Source organism: Pipra filicauda, unplaced genomic scaffold (genome assembly GCF_003945595.2).
Source record: "Pipra filicauda isolate LSUMZ 115617 unplaced genomic scaffold, ASM394559v2 scaffold27_size4233163_pilon, whole genome shotgun sequence".
NCBI lineage: Eukaryota > Metazoa > Chordata > Aves > Passeriformes > Pipridae > Pipra > Pipra filicauda.
The window spans coordinates 1,099,264-1,119,493 of NW_024104398.1; the positions used below are offsets into that span (position 1 = coordinate 1,099,264).

At 37.0% G+C, this 20,230-nt stretch overlaps 1 protein-coding gene across 2 annotated transcripts in view; it reads left to right on the top strand.

Moving 5' to 3' along the window:
- The window catches only part of SLC24A4 (solute carrier family 24 member 4), a 97,459-nt gene extending 77,832 nt beyond the window's left edge, over positions 1–19,627 (top strand). For both annotated transcript variants that reach the window (XM_039382670.1, XM_027746101.2), the window contains exons 13-17: positions 6,225–6,391; positions 8,538–8,652; positions 10,818–10,930; positions 11,546–11,611; positions 13,252–19,627. In XM_039382670.1, the coding sequence (XP_039238604.1) occupies positions 6,225–6,391; positions 8,538–8,652; positions 10,818–10,930; positions 11,546–11,611; positions 13,252–13,404 (614 nt within the window). In that variant the 3' untranslated portion in view covers positions 13,405–19,627. The remainder of the gene's footprint in view (positions 1–6,224; positions 6,392–8,537; positions 8,653–10,817; positions 10,931–11,545; positions 11,612–13,251) is intronic.
- The last annotated feature ends 603 nt before the right edge of the window (positions 19,628–20,230 follow it).

A 20,230-nucleotide genomic window follows, 5' to 3' on the forward strand; every position in this document is an offset into this window, starting at 1 on the left:
GTATTTTAAGTAAGATTTATTGTGACTTCTGATTCTTCACTTTAGTTGTTCCTCAGGCTGTCTTTTTGGCCTGCTTTATGGTGCTTTTGCCAAAGATTGGAAACATGACTTAGGAGGCTTAAGGAGCTAGGAAGAGGGCTTATTTGATGTTGCAAGAGAGTTCTTCTTCCAAGAAGCTAGTTCAGAGTAGGACCTAACTGTAGTATACCAAAATGCTTTTTTAGAAGAGCTTCCTCTTGCCACTGCCTGTGTAATAGGGCATCTGCCTTAGAATTTTATTTCAGATCTCTGTTGTCCTCATTTACTGCACTTTGATTTGCATCGTGTTCTTGGAGCTCACAAGTCAGACTCCTTCTGTAGAAAACTAAACTGGAAACAGTGTTCCAGAAGAGCAATAAGTGTACTCCTTGGTGGAGGATGCACTGGATAGATTGGAAGAGAACTCATCAAAGATTGAATTTAGTAACTCATCACCGTATTATGAAAGGGTGAAGAGGAACTTGAGGAAGTCTATAAATACCGGTTTTCCCTTAAAAAAAAAATTGATTAAGTATACAACGAGGTTAAAACATACAAAATAAACCAGGCCAATATCCAACCAAGTTTAACAAGATATGGGGAGTATTTCTGTTCAGTTACGTTTTATTTTTGTTGAATGTTGTCCTATGTAAACCTATGGTAACTGTGAAACTAAAGTTTGTTTCTCTGTACTGGAGCAAATTCTTTTTTCTAGACCAGTTTCCACTGTACCGAAAATGTGTATTTAAGAGAAAATTATTGGCATAAATCCAAATATGCTAAGTGTGGTAAAAACACAGGCTGAAAATAGAGATCTGAGTAGTTTTGGACAGATCTCATGGCCTAGAATTTCGAACTTTTATTCTGGAAAATGCAACTTCTGAGAAGAGTACCAGTAGTTTAAGAAATAGTGTGTTTTGGATGAGGGTAAGAAGTAAAACCTTGGTGTTTTCCAGAGGGGAAAAAAAGTGTTTCCAAAGATCTGTTGCAGGAGAATTGCAATAAAAGTACTTTAATATATCTGTTGCCCGCTTGGAAGGTTGACAAAGGTTGGGCCTCCTTGGATACACTTATGTAGCCTTTTTCTAGTCTGGTAACACAGAGTCTTTTGCCTCCACAATTCCTAAGGGAAGTTGCAAAGCTGAAATCAACAAGGATTTTTGAAGAAGGTGAAGATTCAGCTGCTGTGTTAATTTTCCTAATTGCAAATTGAAAACCATTTTCTCAGATTTTTTTTTAATTGCAACAAAGGCATTTTTCAGTGGAAAATAATTCTGATGGAAAATTCACAGGGCATCTGGTTTGTTATATCTGTTCTAGTTGTTTCTGTGTTGAGTCCCAATACTTGTGACAAAAATTTATAATTCTCTCTTCAGTTTTGGATGCTGCACATGACTAGACATGATTTCAGATTGTCTAACTTACATATATTAAAGTTTTCTAATCAGTCTGAACTCTGACAAACAACAGCATTTTCTGGCAGAAGCTTACTTGCTGTCTGGGTTCTTACAAAACTGCTAGTGTGGAAGCATGTGTGTTACCATTACACATTTTCTGGCTGAGAATTGAATTAATATTGATAATGATATGTGGGTGTAAATACATCTTTGTAGATATAAAGCTTAATTAGGACCAAGATGACAGGTGCTTTAAAAATCACTTTTAATTGGTGGAAAAACAGGTTAGGTTTTGTTGGGTTTTTTTGTTTCTTTGTCTGTTTTTTCTTCTCAAAAAAAGGTAGAGACATTAAAAAAATAAAAAAGGAATTCAAAAATTATGAAGTGGAGCATCAAAAAAATTTGCAGCAATAATCTTTCTAGGCAAGCCTGGATGTGCCATTTTTTTCCTCTAAGTTTACTGTTGTCGAAACCAAAAAACCCCTAGAAAAAATAGAAAGAAATAGTAGACTCCAGGAAGCCTTTCTCATTTTGTAGGTAGACTTCAATTAGAGAAAACCTTTCCCAGTTTTCAAGTTGCCTTAAGTGAGAGATTTATATGAATTCATAAACATACAGTTTTGAAAATCCTTTGTGCCAGTTAGATTCATACTTTTCAGGGATCTTATTTTTTTTTTTTTAGATCAGTCAGCTAATCACTGCTTTGTGTAAGGAGATGCTTCTTTCACTTGGGAAGGTTTAGGCATGTTCTGAAGTGTGGAGTGGAGGTCTGTGCTTGCCTGCTATGCTTTTAAATGAAAGACTAACTGAAAAGTTATCAAGTTTAACTACCTACAATACCTTAGAGGTGACTCTTGATGGTATAGTTGCAGACTCCAGTCTGTCTAAACTTAAAAATGTGTTTTCTGTGAAGCTTATTGCCTAGGACATGTGGACTGTCTGCACTATATGCCTTTGGAAGTTTTGTTTCAGACTAGCTCTAGCCTGATCCCATTAGGTTTTGGAGCACTTCTAAGTTTGTGTCTCTGGTTCAGCTTTATAGCAAGGGAATCTTATTGGTGTGCAGCAAGGCTGCTCCATGTTGCAAACTAAAATGCAGTAAATTGCAAACCAAAGTACACTACATGGGGTCAGTCAGTAGCTATCTCAAGAGTACACTTCTGATCTGAAGATAAACAAAAATGCAGTTTCATACTTTTATACTGAGCTCCTCTCAGCTCTGTGTCAACACTGAGAATAGGACAGTATTTTCTTTAGCGCCTTAAGGAAATACTCAGTGCTGTGATGTGTGCTGTTGTCTGTTCACCAGGACACTATCTGTATGTAAAAGTAGTTATTGTGAGCATAACATCTAGAAAGATGACTAGCCCAGAAATGCTTTGAAAATTAGCAAAGAGCTCTTTGTTGTAGGGCTGCCACTTCATTTTTAGAAACATTGTAATCAAGCTCTTCTGTAATGATACCTCTCTGAAATACTTGGCATACTAGCCTTCCAAGTGTGTGTGGAAACAGGAAAAATGGACGTATAAAGCAGTAAAAAGAACCTCATGCCAAAAAATGCTCATCTTTCTGTTTTACAGCAGAGTGAACAGAATATAGACCCGTGTTGCTTTCTATAATAAAACAATATTCTTTCATTATTATTGTGGGAGGTGCAAAATACACCTTTGCTCAGTTATGTGGGTTGCTGTAGGAGCCTTTACACCCCAGGCTCACAGGAGTGGCTGGTACCACTCTTAAAACAACTGCGCTGAGGTCTTGTAATGGAACAGAACAGTTATGTATCAAATGAGAGATCATTTTCTTCCTTGAAGAAGTACTAGGGAACTATGCAACATTGTAAAACAATTTGTCATGAGCTACAAGCGTACTCCACTTTAACAAATTTCTCATTAAATCATTTTAATGATTATTTTAGAGTGGGTGGTCAAAACCAAAACAACAGAACAGCAAAAGAAATAATTTCAAAAGAACAAGAAAAAAATAAAATTTATGTTTTCAAGCCGTATATTGTTTTTGCATTCATCTAAGCCAGGTAAAATGAATAAAGTCATCAGTTCCCTGAGGAAATAAAGTCTCACTTCATTGAGGTTGCTGCTAAATATACTTAATAAATTCTTAAAATACTAAGAAGTCTACCATGTAAGAGTAGACTTCTTTAGCACCAGGTGCCACGGAAGTTTCATGACCCAGCAGTAAGAACTGAATAAAATGGCCTGAGGCAGAACCAAGGCCAGATATACATAAAGCTTTATATAAAAGTTTATAAAAGCAAGCCACGACACAAAAGAGAAGCCAATACAGAATGTGTCAAGTGGGCTGCTTTGGCCATGGTGGTTCAAACCTGTTCCAGGTTCACTGCAAATGGCCATTCAGCTTCTCTGTTAACCCAGCAAAACACAGAATTACATGCAGCTGTTGTTCCCCAAAGTCTCAAGCCTAGCTGCCATGTAATGAACACAAATATCACTTCCACAAACCAGCTAGCTGTAAAAAGTAATTTCAATTCATGATGTGTGGATAAAGCATCACCACTAATAGAGCCAGGAATGGGTGACACACATCCATTGAAACTCAGCAAAGATAATGGAAAGGCAAGTCCTCCTCCACTAGTACTTAGGTTTCCTGGAACTGGACAAACATAGCAATGCCAGGGGTAAGGCACTGTGCAGTCTCAGTAAAGCATTTGTTTGACTAATGCAGGGTACTAGGCAAGATTCCTGACAAGATAAACATTCCCCAGCAGAGGCTGATTGCATTTATTCTCTATTTGTTCTTCAAGCAATTCTGCTTCTTTTATGTTATTGAAAAGAAAATGGGACTGCCTATGTGTAGCAGCACTGAAGTCAGTTAGATTACACCCACGTAGATCAGAATCGGATCTATAATTTTTCCTCTCAGTCACCCACTGACCTTGTGTTTGGAATTACACACTGAGGAAATTACTGGCCTAGGCCATGCTGACTATGAACCAAGCCTAGCAACTTGAGCAGACCAAGAGTACCAATTAGCTAGCTAGGAGCTTTTAATGATCTAAACTGTAACAAATTAAACAGGAGGAAGTATAAGTTACCATAGGATAGTTCATGGGATATTTACAGCCTTGCTAAGAGAATTAAAGTGGGAAGTGAGCCAAGAAATATCATTTTCTGGACAGAACAGATAGAAGATAACTGTTTAAAAAAAATCTGTGTAGCAGCATATGTAACCAGAGGGAAAAATGTCTTTCCTGTAAAATCTGTAATAACCAGTAGTAGTAGTAGTAGTAGTCAATTCTAGAACTAGAATTGACCTTAAGAGACTTCAGTGGTTTTATGCGTTAGAAGTTCCGCAGCCCCAAGCTACTAAATGGGAATAAAAAGCCAAGCTTAGTCTAAGATTTCCTTGTGGGTTGATGGCATCTCAGAATTCACAAAGAAATCTCCAGTTAAGACATTGATTCATAACTCAAACAAGAAAATCTAGTGCTAGAATATGTAAGACTTCCATTTGAGCTCACCAAATTAAATTAGACTAGTAAGTAGCCTCATAGATTACAAAAGTATTATTAATTTAATATTTAATTTCATTGCATCTGGTGCACATTGGTCCAGAGGACTGATATCAATCTAATTAAATTCGCTGACAAAAATTCCCATTACACAAATCCTAAATACCAAAGTCCTTTTTGAAAGAAAATTCCTGATAAACTTGATAGGAGCTTTCACTAATTATTAACTGGTTCTTTGTAATTTAGCTAAATAACTTCACTGGAAGATGTACCTGATAATTTTCCTCAATGTGATCAATTATTTTATTCAAAATGGCATATTTTGCTAGATCTCATGCATAGCATTGTCAGTTAATGATGTAATCCCTACTAGCATAATTCTAACACAATGTAAAGAAAACAGAAATAAAAATTACCATGATGTTGGCTGTGTTACTCTAATTTAGCCTGATAAACAAATTTGTTATCCTACTTGAAGGATACCTCATGAACTATGTAAATAGTAACCCATTTACTTATGGCCCAATTATAAAATAATTCTCTTCTATGTATTAAGATTTCTATGCACATTTACAATACTGTAAATTTTAAAAAAATGAGAAAGTATTTACTTGTCTTCAGTGATGACAGTTCTCTGGTATTTCTCACCAGTTGATTTTGGAGAGCTGTACAAGGAAAGTCACTATATTCAGTTAATTTTTACAGAAAATAAGAGACCATCTCGAGGTGGTGCTGTGTGCAGTTGGAGAGAGTTAACAAGTCTAGATCTCCAGAGTATCAGCTTATTCCAAGTTCTGCCCAAGTGAGAACAGTGAGGCTTGTGAAAAAAACTTTGCTGTCTTCATAGGTTGGGTCTGTGCTTCTGTTTTCTGTGAGAGTATTTTCTGTTGCTGCACAGAACATACAAGTTATTTTCACCACTTGGATTTCAATATTCCTTATAAGGTGAGAGGAGTGGGGTTTTTTGGTGGTTTGGGGTTTTTTTTAAGTTATGGATTAATAGTAATACAGACATTTGAAAGAGCAACAAACCTGACTTAATTTTAGTTTTAAAATCAGCCATGCTTTTAAATCATTGTAATTCTTTCATGGATTTACATAGACCTTGGCAGGCTTAACTGTAAGATTCTGGATGTTCATGCAGAACTTGGCTGAGAGTGACAAGGCCAAGTATAGCTGAAAGGTACACTGGAAAATGAGCTGACACGCACAGTTGTAAACATCCTACTGGCGTCATCCTCTGTGCTCGAAGAGGTGTAACTGGGCTTGGGATAGTCATGGGAAAGCTAAACTGTTTCCTTCCTTTCTTTGTCCTGCAGGTGGAAAAATGAACAAAGTTAAATGGTTTTTGACATGGCCATTGATATTCTTGCTCTTTGCCACCATTCCAAACTGCAGCAAACCACGCTGGGAGAAGTGGTTTATGCTGACATTCGTCTTATCCACTTTCTGGATTGCCTTGTTCTCCTACTTCATGGTGTGGATGGTAAGTGTATGTAGCAGGATTTCATACTGAATGAAATGGGCATCTCAAAATAGATAATAGATCTCTTGTGCATTTGTTAAAGCAAGGCATGTAGTTGTAGTGCAGTCTCTTCAGCTCATATTCAATTATTATAATTTTAGCTTTCTGCTGCTTTATCCTCCACAAATAATTGGGTCTTTACTGTGTAGGGTCCAGTACAGTACAGGAAGGTGCCAGCCTGATTATCAAGACAGTGTGGCTATCCACATCCTACTAGTAAAGGGCATTTAAATGAAAATGTTTAACTCTTAGCAGCTGAGACACTTTTAGAAATTTGGCTACAGGGTCTCATACTGAAACATGCATAAAAGGCAGCTGGATGCAGACTCAGAAGTGGTGTAAAACATCCTGATTAGATTGGAAAGAAAATTCTTAGTGAAGAGTATTATGGTTGCTAGTGTGTTTCCATTTGCCCTGGATCTGTGAGAAACAGTGTGTCAGGTGTATATCAATAAATTGTTGTCAATTCAGGAGCATACTTACTTGAAGATTTTAATAAATTCCTATTTTTCCTCCTCACCCTCTTTCAGTCTCTCAAGTTTACCTTTTCAATTAGAGAAGAGATGACTAGGAAAGCTCCTCAAACTGATTCTGTGATGGGAAAATGAGCAGTACTTCTGCAATATAAAGCTGAAGATTGGTAGGATGCTGTGAAGAATTCATATGCCCATTTTCCTTTTTCTTTTTAAAGGAATATATGGTGAAGAAACCTTCAGTTGGTTTCATGTTGGAATATATATAGTCTCACATATTGCACTCATAGACACATATATATACGCACACTCTTCTGGTCACGCATATGGACGAATTTTTATTCTTAAACTTCTTAAACCTGCAAAAACTTTTTTGGATGGAGAACATCTCTACTTTCCTGAAATGTGTCAGGCATTTGCAAACTGTTTTATGTTTCTTCTCATGGAAGATTGTGTTTTCTGTATGCTTTTTGCAACTTTCTATATAAGTTTTACATTGTAAAGCAATCCTCTTAACATAGACTGTTGAAGAAATTCCTATACCAGCCACTCATTCTGCCTGGCATAATGATGCCAGAGCCACACATTTATTTCATATTATATCTCCTTTGCAAGCTCACACTCTGTACCTTGGTTCCACGTGTAGATATCAAAAATGAGAGAGGTGCTCATTAAGGGTGCAACACAGTTTGTTTTAAGAGGCAGATGAACTGCAATACAGTTTGTTCTAAGGGGCAGATGGACTTTAATACCCTGTTACCAGTTGCAGCAGGAGAATGATGCCTACTCCTATTTCTGAGTCTCTGCCCCTGAAGATAAGATTTATCATCAGGTTCCTAAAATACACCTTTTCTTTGGTGAAGAGTCCAGTTCTACTCATATAAGACACTGGCAAACTTTTTCGAGAAAACAACACAGAGCCTTAAAGACTTCCATCCTTAGCAGTCTCAGCTACCTGTCCCTGATTCAGTCTTCTCAGTCTCACAAGCCTATTTCCTTTTCAGCTGCCTTTTCTTCATGCTTTTTCAGCCCTCTTTGAATACTCCAACTAAATACAGTTCCCTGTCCTTTCTAAGAATTCTGCAGTCTTCAGTGATTTCCTGAGCTCTTTTAAAGCCGTCTCTGGAGTCTCAGGGGACAGTATAACCAGACATGCTCACTTCAAGATTGTATCAGAAGTCATGCAAGAAATTAGTTTCTTCTTCATGTGTTGGGTTATAATAAATTCTTTATATCTCTGCCCCTATATTACAATATAAATTGGTTGCAGTCCTTTTGAGAATAGAACCAGTGAGAATCTTTGCCATTCTTGGGAACAAAGAAATCCCAAACCCACAGACCAGATCACCTGATCTCCTTAAAAGATCAGTATATCATGTTAGAAGCACAGAAAATGGAGTTTTGTTTATTCCAAAAATGTTGAATAATAAGACCCAAGGTCCTTTTCCTTTGCACAGGGTTGTTTTTATGCTGATTATTCCACAAGCATTTGGTTTGCAGAAATAGGTAAGTGTCCTGAGTCTAATCCTGTTAGGGTCCAAACCAGAAATCAAATTTAAGAGTATGGCACAACTGTATTGGAATGAGGAGACTTTCCAGATATGGTAAATTAATCTACTTTCCTCACTGTTCAGGTGACTGTGATTGGATACACCCTTGGGATACCAGATGTGATCATGGGCATTACTTTCCTAGCTGCAGGAACAAGTGTCCCAGACTGCATGGCCAGCTTAATAGTAGCAAGACAAGGTACTGTGTCTGCTGAAGCATAACTGCATTCCTTCATACATGCTTTGTGATTTGCTTCCTCCATATACATAAATTGTCAATTTTATTTTATTTCTTCTTCTTTTTCTTCTTCTTCTTCTTCTTCTTATTATTATTATTATTATTATTATTATTATTTTATTTTTTACTGTGTCAGGGCCTCATTAGAAGCCAAAACACTTTGCTAATTATTGTAAATCAAAAAAGTAGTCCTTGTCCTGTTATCTTTTGCTTATTGGGACTGGGCATTCTAGCATTCTAGAAGGTAATTCAACATTAAGATATGCCATGTATGGTATGTATCAGCCAGGGTAAAAACATAAAAGTCATAGACAAAACTAGAATATCAGCTATTAAAAATTGCATTGAAGAATATATACTGACAACCACTTGTCCATGTAAAACTTGTACTGATTTCTAGAAGACGTCTCAAACCCAGGGAAGTGAAGCAGTTTAAGAGGATGTGGCAGAAGTCATGTTGCTCCAGGCATGCTTCTAATCCAAATGCAGACCTCTTTCCCACTTTGACATCTGAATAGCCGTGCTGGATAGAGTTTTAGATAACTGTCAGCTGTGTTCTCCTCAACTGTCCATTTGAAATTGTCAGAGGCTTTCTTATGTATCTTTACATTTTGATTAAGTTTCTTTACACTTCCTTTTTTTTACTTGAAAAATGCTGGTAGCAGCGTCACCTCCTGTTGATGAAAAACATAAAAGCTGACAGCATGATCCCTGGTACAGCAGTGGAATAAGAAAAGGACCTAGTGGTATTCTTTTCCACTATTTCAATTCCCATAGCCTTTTTTCCTTCCTGATAATGAGATCTGCAGCACACATCGTTGGGCAAAAAAAAGTGTTTTGCAGTGATAAATTAAGTACTCAAAAGCCCTGCCTTTGTAATTTGAGATAGAAGTAGTGCTGTTAAATGTTGCCTGCTTGAAAAGTATTATACATTTAAAATATTTAATTTTCCAGGTCGTATTATTTTTTATGTGCAGGAAAATCTCACAAAAAACAGTACAAAAAAGTATTCAGAATTTTTATGGAACCACCTTTCTACTAAATTAATTTTTCATGTGCATTATTAAACAGATTTTTGTAACATGTTACATTTTTAAATTAACAAACTGCTCTTTAGATTAGTTCTTCTATTGTATTAGACAAAACTACTGTAGAGATTTTTTCCTCTGAAAGTGAAGGTAAGCACTAGCTTGGCAAAAAGCAGCCTAATTTCCTTAAAGACAGTACAGGGACTTTGCTCTAGTTGAATTCAAGAGAGTTGTTTACTGACAGAATGCAGACAAATATCTAATAGCAGAGAGGAACGCTACTATAATTTGAATTGAAAGCATTACCCTTCTCTCAGCAGCTTCCTACTAGAAGATACTGTATTTATGGTGTGGTAGTGTATGTCTCCACTCTGTGTATACTCTGAAACTGTTTGTGGGATGTCCCATTTATGTCAAAGTTCCTTTTCCTTTCCAGTATTCACTTTGTGAAAGTGATTTAATAGTTAGGCCAGTGCCTAAAAGAAATTAGCAGGGACAGAGAATTCTGCCTTCTTCATATTCATTGACAGTGGTGCAGAATGAGATGCCAGCCAGTGATGAGTATTTGAGGTAGATTTTGTGTAATACCTAGGTACTTCACCACAATTCACTCTTTTTTAACTTTCCTGTTGCATTTTATTGGTCCTGAAGTGCAATTATTGCTGATTGAGCCCCACAGAAGTGCTTAATGTCTTTGACTACCACCTGGTTGGGTTATTTTCAGGATCTCTTTGAATCATTCACATGAGATAAAGGTCATGTAGCCACATACTGAATCCCGTACATAATCTTCAGGTTTCTGTGGCTGCTGGCTATTTAGAACAGGACTTTGACATTGAACTCAGATGCTGAGTGGATACCACACACCTTGTAAAAGCTCTCTGAGGCACAAGGAAGATGTAGCTGGAGTGCAATTTTTGCACGCTTTTTTCAGAAGTCATGCAAATGTTATGGAAATTGTCTCCTTACCTCAGATACTCTGACTGGTTCTATGGGGAATTGCATCCATGAAGATCATTCCCTTTAATTTCCTCTAGTACACAGACTAATGGTTGTATACTTTGATTTTTTTGAAGTGTTGTTTTTTTTTCTCTGCAGGCCTTGGTGACATGGCAGTGTCCAATACAGTAGGGAGTAATGTCTTTGACATTCTGGTGGGACTTGGCATTCCATGGGGTTTGCAGACCATGGCGATCGATTATGGATCAACTGTACGTATACTTGGCAAATCTTTAAGTTCTCCTTTTATTCTATTTGTAAAAAATCCTAAGAGGAAAGCATACAAATAAAATAAGTAAACCCCCAAAGAACCTGCTGAGCGTGTTATTAGTTGCTAAATTAGTTCCTCTTTGCCAAGGAACATAAAGTTAAGGAGGGAATTCTCCTTCCACAAGCTGCAATTAATTTCCAGTTTGTCAACTGAAGTATATTACACTGTGTAGCAGAAAAATAGTGCCATGGATAGTTCATGGCTCTATCATTTTCTCACTACACAACTTCTAGCACAGCTGTCTCCATATACCTTAGTATTTTTGTCTGTAAGATGAGAATAACAGCTTATCTCTCTCTTCTGAGGATTTTTTAACATAAATCCCATTATAAATGCTGACTTCTTTTTTAATGGAGATGAGATTACTATACATTTGCTTTGATTCCCTAATCTTCCTGTTCTTCATTATGATAAATCTGTTGTGGATTTCCATAGTTTAAAATATGTAAGTCGCTATTCAAAACAGAAGGTGGACTATAGATCAGTAAATTGATTTTTGATCTCCAAAGCACAGCTATATGCTGAGCATTTTAAAAGTCTCCTCCAATTCCCACAGGTTAAGATAAACAGCAAAGGACTGGTCTATTCAGTTGGACTTTTGCTAGGATCAGTGGCACTTACTGTAAGTATCTGAGCATCTCCAAGTATTCCAGTTGCAAAATAATGATTAGGTATTTACATGGTATAGAAGGATAAAATAGAAATACTTAACATTGCTTCTTGGAAAGTATCATTCTTCTAGCAATAACATGAGTTGAAGAGCTACCGCTGTCCTCAGTGAGGACTGAAGTCTGGCATTTGGTGCAAGAGATGCTGGATATGTGTAAGTCCCATAGATTTCAGTGACAGTGTTGAAATTATGGGATCCAGTAGTACTTCTTTGGTCCTGTGTGCATACCCCAGACCTATCTCTGCTTTATGCTGGGACAAGACCCCCAGGTATGGTTTATCACCCTTTGCCATTGTCTCTGATTTCTAAAACCAGCCTGGACTAATCAAGTACTGTAGCTTAAACTGTTAATAAGTACTAGTCAGTGAGGACTGTGATGCAGATGCTAAATGTCACTCAGTGTAAGACACTTGCCCTTGTGACATGATTTATCAAGCTGGAAAATTAATTCTGTTTCAAAAGTCAATTTTGCTGGTACTTAAGGTCTGATCCTGCTGACTCCCAGGGAACCCTCTGTAGGAAGAATCAAATCAGGTATAAGGAATCAAAAAGGTATAAAATACTCACTTATACTAATGTGTTTCACTGGTTGCCTGGGAGACTTTGTAGAGGCTTTGAAGAAGGGGTCATCACTGGAGGTTTCACACTGTTGCATGACTCAGTCTTACAAAACTTCACATCACCTGTGCATGATGTAAGTGGTAGAATGACCAGGGCTGTTCACTCTGCTACTAACTTCCTAATGTATCTGATACATAAGATGTGAGAGCCTGTTCTTTTCTTCTTTTTTGTATTATCCCCAGTCTGCCACGCTGCGCAGTGCTTGTGAAACAACAGAGTTGTTCTGTAGACATTTGTATCTGATGTTGCTGCATGCATATTGGTAACCAGCACTTTGGGAAAAAATGGGAAGATAATGCAGATGTGTTACCATGCTAGCCCTTCATGTTTTTCTGAAAAGAATCGTTTCATAGCAAAAGCCATATCAGCTGAGTTTGAGGCATCTATTATTGTCTCGTTTATTCTGCTGAATACCCTGATTCGCACAGACCTTTCCAGCAAAACTCAGTGGAGACTTTTGAGCAAAACAAATAACAATTCAGAGGCACTCAACACCATTGAAAAGAGGTGCCTTCCTGAGGACTTCATTGCTTTGCTACCTGTAACTTACTACTACCCTTAGTTCTGGAGCTCAGCCAGACTGCAAAGAAAGCACCTCTTCTGAAGCTGTTGAAAGAATGGGCATTAGGTGCTGGTGTACTACTGGGACATAAAGAATCTGCAGGGGAGCACTTGAGGGAGGGACATTCATGTAGTTCATTCAGTGCTCTATTTTAGTTCATTAAATATTTTGTAAAACAATCTTAGGACAACTGAGAGTCAAACCAGAATTTCAGTTCTTAGTTTGGGCTTTTACATTTCTTTTCTTGATCAGAAAAACATATGTAGCCTTTTTGATCTATAAAATACTGAGAATGTATTTTTATCTTCATACAAGATCTCTGATTCAAAAGACTTGTTTTTAGCTTATAATGAATGTTTCCAAAAGTTTCCTTCAGAACTTAATTAACTAATACTTCGTTTGCTTGCAGGTGTTTGGAATCCATGCAAATAAGTGGAAACTTGACAAGAAATTAGGCATCTACGTGTTGTTTCTTTATGCTGTTTTCCTGTGTTTATCTATAATGATAGAGTTTAATGTCTTCACCTTTGTCAACTTCCCTATGTGCCGAGAAGAACTTTAAACCACAATGAGGAGAGAGGCTGAAATTCTTCTGATTATACATGCTGTAAATGGCAGGAGGCATTTCACATTTTTACCTTCTTTCCATCAGTAATTTGAGTGTCGTTCCTGCTTCATCAGCTAACAAGCACTTTTTCCTATATGGAAGGAAAGCATACCTTCCTTTTAACATGCTAGCTCAAGGCAACCAAAGCATTTTCCTCCTCTTTGGGTACTGCTGCTCAGACATAAAGCTACGTGGATCTTATGCAGCACTCTAAAAGGACCTGTTTCTGGGCATTCTGTTGTGGTTTTCATTCTCCTTTTGCAGACAATCAACCATCACCAAGGTTAGCAAGAGGACAGGAAAAAAATCTTTATAGTTCTTTTGGTTTTGACATTTACTTTCCATGGAAGGATAAGAGGCAAGTTCAGAACTTTTCTTGGCTCATTCAAAATATCTCAGCTACAGGACCGGAAAGTCCAAGGCACATATCATGGCATGCACTGTTGAGGACATCATTTCCCTTTCAAGTGCTCTGCTTATAGAGGAACTTCACTGACAGTTGTTGATGGCAGTGTTGGATATTTATCACTCTGTTCAATGAACATGAACAACGTGGCAGAGAAAGAAGAGGAAATGGTTGTATGTTGTATCACTTGTGATGATGCACACTAGAAGTCAAGAGTATCTGCATACTGAAGAAGAGAATTACATGCAGAAATTCATACTTGAAAAATATGTTTTATTGTTAATGAGGAATGCTGTACACATAAATATAAACTGGCATTTGTGGAATATTACACCACAAAAAACTTTGCATTGGCCATTGTAAGCCCATTGTGTAAATTTAGAAGAAACTAAACAAATAAAATAAAACTGGGTGCTCAGTAACTATCAGTTGTTGTTATCAGCTGAGAGTAGTATCTGAACATAATCCAGACTTTCTGACAACAAAACCCACCCTGATTATGATTTGATTTGATTCAATTTGATTGGTGGGAGGAAGAAGCTTATTTCATCAGTCAAGAAACTGGTGTATTCTTCAATTTTTCTTTATTCCCAGAAGCTTAATGAAGATGAGTGTCTGTCGTGGAGCAGTGCAGATAAGAATCACATAGACAAAAGCAAGTCTGTCAAGAGAATATGGTCCTTGATTTGATTGCATGCAAGTTTTGAAGCACAATATACTTCTTTTCAACTCCGAGTAGAAGCCAAGATTTGACATCCTTTCCACCAGCATTAATCTGATGTAAGGAATTACTCTAATGTAATTGACAGCAAGATTCAGCCCAGAGTATTGAAATAATGGGTAACATTCCACATTGTAGTGGTCATACAATTGCAAATCACTGAGACAGCATATTTTGAATTGCTACTAAACTTTAAAAATATTTTGAAGCTGTATGTGAATGATCACATAAAGTTTCTAAAGAAGCACAGTTAACTTTATACATAGATTTTTTTAATTTTTTAATATTTATAAACCAAACCTATCAACTAACAGTTGATGTGTTTTTAAATATATAAATATTTCCATTAAGACTATATATAAAAAATTGTGTCAATGAGAACATACTATAAAATATTAGTAAATAAGCACTTATTCAGAAAGTTCCTTCTTTTAACAAATCATAAATAATTATTTTTAGCCAACTGACATGCAGAATACTGTTTACACCAGGCAATGTGTTTACAATTATGGCTATTTTAAAAATTATTTTAGTACAAATTAAGGAGTGTATTCTGCTGTTGAATTTTTTTTAGGAATTGGATCTTTTCAATGTAATCCTAAAGAAAAAAAGCAACACATTTATTACTTGCTTTACACTTTGTTACAAATGTCAGTATTAATATCCATTTAGGGTTCATAATTTAAAAGTTTTGTCGTTAAACAAGCCAGTTCTAAAGATGGCCACAAATACAGCACTACTAAAATGCTTTATTAAATAGGCAAGCATGGCAGTAAAACACATTTTATCTCAACAATGCCAATGACCCCATTTCCAGGCATTCAAGACATTTTTGCTGCAGTATAAAGCTGAGGAGATGGAATTCATGTTCATCTTTGAGTCTTCTGTTGCAGAAAGGCTGTGAAAATGCAGCATACTGCTGCACCACTGTAGGAACATCCCCTTCTAGTCTTACTCTCTCCCCTGCTGTCTTTCAGGACAGTTTGCTGCTGAAAATATGGTGATGACTTAAATATAAGACTGAAAGGAGCAGAGAGAGGCTGAGTAAATGTTCTTTTCCTATATTCTGCCGTTGTGTGGTCTTGGAGAACTAACTGTCTCCAACCAAATATTTGCTCTCCTGTGCATGGTTCAGGCAGCTCAGATGTCTTCATACAGTAGAAGAGTGGTTCCAAAATCAGATTTTGAGTGCTTAGTGAAAGCTGAGTTGACAGTCATGAGGGCATCAAAGCTTATAGTGCCAGATCTAGCAAACTGTACTGTACCTTCGTATTTCTGAACCAGTCAACTTTGGAAAAATACAGGCACCATTTTTTTCTGTAGCAGCTGACCCCCAGCCCAAACATGCACAGATTTTTGTCTGCTAATGCTATGAGTTCTTCAAACATAATTTAGAATTACTCTACCTAAATTGAATATCACCTGCTCCAGAAAACCAGTGTTGTGTTTAGCAAGGGTCAGTCTCAGAACATAGTACTGCTAAATCATGTGGCTGGTCCTGTCATCTACAACCCTCCCTGAAACATAGACCCACTTCAGGACAATTTATATTGAATTCTAATGTTGCATTTCATGAGATGGTCTCATGCATATCCTGCTATGAGACAGGTATCATGCCATGCTTATAATTATAAATAACCTTAGTAGGGTTCTCCTCTGACACCACCACATGACCAAGGATGTATTGTTTGCCAAAGAATTATGAGATGCTGTATCAGGGCCTTGATGACACATTATCATATGAAGTAGTTTAAAGGGTTCTTAAGTTGTCATAATCCATATGCTAAAATAAATAGAGTTATACACCAAGCCATGCGGGTAAACTGAATGGTCCAAGAAAGATCTGATTGACAAATCGTTGTGTGTCAGATAAACCCACATCAGAATGTATCAGTAATTCAGTAGGCTGTTGCAGAGTAATAACAAACTAGTGCCTTTCACGTGTATCCAAAAAAAAGAAAAAAAAAAAAAAGAAAAAATTTGCTTGCGTAGTCAGGAAACCATTGCAAATTTTGCCATTTTCAAATCAAGAAAAGGAGTGATTTGTGCTTGGCTCTCTGCAATTAGTACAGTTCTATCCTGCAGCTGTTCAGATTGTGTCTCAAATTTTGTAGCCATTTTGTTTTATTAACCATTGCAAGAGTTAGCTGGCTGAGTTTGGAATGTGTGTCGCAGTATTCTATAAGTTAATGTTCAGCTCAAGAGTGAAAAGAAAGCTGGTGGATGTGAGAGGTAAAACTGTTAGTGTGATCTGAAATTTGCCAGCATACTAACACTGAAAAGTAATACAACTCAGAAAAAGATATCCCATATCCAGCAAAGCTTAACTTCAGCAGGTTTGATTCCATTCTTAAAGCTAAGCATATATCCAAGTGCCTTGCTGGATTGTGTCCTAAGATGACAGTGGAGCACAGTTTTTGGGTTTTCTGTCATATTCAGATCTTTTCATATTTTACTGGGTTTGTAGTATAAGGATTTTATTTCTTTCTCAAATTATAAGGTTTAACCAGAGTCCGTGGACTTCTGCTCTGCTGATACCACTTCCAGTTTCCACTCTTGTAAATAGGAGAACACGTTCTTTGTCTCAGACTTTAAAACTGTGCATCTGTCCTTGTGTGTATGAGCGGGGGCAAAACTGAATTATAGCTGGCCAAGGAGGGCTTTTAGCAGCTCTTTTCTGCTGCAGTTCCCCTGGAGTAGCACAGTCCCACATAGACCCACAGGTTGCAGTCCTGTCTGTAGCAAGCAAGTGGGAGTTTCCATTGAGTTTGACAATTTTTGATTACAGTTATTTACCGTAACAATTGTACTGCATTATAAAGTATTGCTTGTGTAAAGATTTCAAGCTTAGGATCTACATGTCTAAATCTAAGAAGCTACAGATATGGTTATCTATTTGATGATGTAAGGGCTGCTCTCTGGGCTGAGGTCTAGCCTAGAAGAACACCTTAAGTCTTCCCAACAGGTACAGCATAGTCAACATCTTTCTCCTGGCTCAGTCATTGGCGTGCCAATTTTATTTTGTTTTTATATGCTTGCTGCAGCTATAGCAAACATAAAATTAGTTTCTGGATTTAGATGATATTTGTAAACTTTCTGTCAACATGTAAACAAAATGGAAAAGGTCTTTACTAATCTAATACTTAGCAATCATAGAGAAGATTCTATTCTGTCTTTGATTTCCCTTGTGACTGTGCTTTAATTGCACTTGTTTATATTATGTATTTGCTCTAGTTGCACAAATCCCACATGGATTTTGTTGTCTTCCTTTCTTGGATTTCTTGCCATTGTAATGCCATTTACTTGTGTCCTACTATTAGTTGGTTTTGGTAGAGTGCTTTAAGCTGTATGAATACTGCCTGATAATTCATGCCAAGGAAAGATCAGACCTAATGTAATATGAATCAGACACTGAAATAACTGATAGCCAGGTGAAACCAAAGAGTCTTCCTAATTGAAATACATCACCTTTAAGCATAACATTCTGTCATTGCAAGCCTCAGATCTCTCTCTATTAGTTATTTGTGTTTAAACACTCAGAAAAAAAATCTGCAGCTCGTGCATTCGCTACACAATTTCCTTTTTATTTCTTTGAGTCTGAACTCCATATTTTTCATTTTATTGGGTGGTGAGATTTATGTGATGGTTACACAGGTAAATGACAGCATTTAGTTCCAGCAACTCTGTACCAAACCCTTTATTATTCTCTTGAACTATTTTGAAAAGTCTGTATGCAAGTGATGGATGTTCTGCTGAAGAGGAGAATGCCATTCAACTGATATGTGCATTCCAGTTTCTGACCTACTGTGTGCATATTTAAAAACCTCCTTTTGAATAACTTGAGCACATACTTTTCTCACATTTCCCCATATGTCAGGTTCTCATGTTTACTCCCAAAAGAAATCTGTGAAATCTTATACATCCCTGTCCTGACATGTGAGATACATGTAGCTGCTTCTGCACAGGCTGAGATGTGTAATGGTTGTGGCCATTTGCTGCTCGTGTGGTTCTGCTTGCTGCCATACTTCTGACATACAGCGCACTGTCTGAAAGAAATTAATGATTATGGGAAATTAATACCATTTGGATATTTTCTTAGAAGAATTGCCTGTTTGAATTTAATCCCATTTTTTTTTCTTTTTTACTTGCACAATGAATGTAGGCAATCACTGCCATCATATCAGTGAGGTGGTCTTGATAAACTTGAAAGACAAATCTAAAGATTGATTTATAGCACTAGACATGATAACAAATTCTAAAAGTATCAGAGTATATGAAAACTAGACAGGTATAATCTCTAGAAAGATTGATAACAACAGTAAAGATGCTTCCTTTGAGAGGATTTTTACAGCAAGATTATGGCCTTCATTCATATACCAATTATGTATGCAAAGAACACTTGTAAATCTCCTTCCCCAGCAGCACCTCTGTTTCAAATAGGTGTAACTGCAGCAAAGTTGTGACCAAATTCTTGCCTTCACGTTCTTGGGAGTGGTGACAGTGCTCGTTACTGTCCTGATAGTTGGCACAAATTTGTGTCAGTGGAACTGAGCATAGAATTTGGCTCACACTATCTCCTCCATTGCAAGAAAGTATTTGAAATCATTTATGATCACTAAAACGAATTCTGAACCTTTTAAAAACCTGTGTTTCGTACTTGCAGGCATTTGCTGTGCACCTTTAGGAGGTGTGATACCTCTTTAAATATTATTAAAACTTTCTGGAACTGCTTACTTTGAAAACAGAAAGGGATGGGTTTGTAAACTGTAAATAACAGAAATCTCTCATGTTATTTATTTTTTCAATGACTGTGACCTTATGCACTGTGAATGCTCTGTGATATGGGGTCCATTGTACAGATAAATATGTCATGGAATCCAAATGGATTTAATGTGATAATTTGTTACAAAATGTTGGCATGATATTTGATTATTTTTGTTGTGAGAATTATAAAAAATAGTTAACTCAGCATTTATAAAGATTATAGCAGTCAGTATTATAATGCACTATATAAAAATATGTACACTATCAATAAATTATATAAACAACTAGAGTGTGTTTTTTTCCTCAGATGATAAGATGTGAAACATTCTCATGTTTATTATTGAAAATCTAAAATTTAAGGACCCAAATAGGTTATGTGCCCTTACTTTTTTGGTGAAATCTGGACCCTGCTGAACTGAATTAATGAAGGCCCACATTTTCATCTATTCCAGGGAGTATTGCCTGGATCAAGCCATTATTTGGAGTGAGTTAAGTGTATTACTTTGATTTGCAGCAATTCTGAAACACACAATTTGCTCTTTTGAGGCTAGAAGTGTGTGAATTGCTGAGAACACGGTTTGCTGTACTGAGGCACTGATTCAGAAGCAATTATGACAGCTCAGAAACACCCTGATGGAGAGCATTTTGGCTGCTTTGTCTCATGGTACGGTGGTGTCCAGCAGGTTCACACTGAGTACTGGATGCTGACAAAGGAGTGGAAGTAAGATCTGAAGGCTGTGCAGTACTATTTTCCTTTCCCAGCTACCTAACCTCTGGAGGTACTCCTTCTTACCCTTGATTGTCCATTTTCAACATCCTTGTAGTCCACCTCAGAGTCTGATGACTTCTGGTATATATGTACACAGGCTCTGGTACAGTCTGTTCTGGGC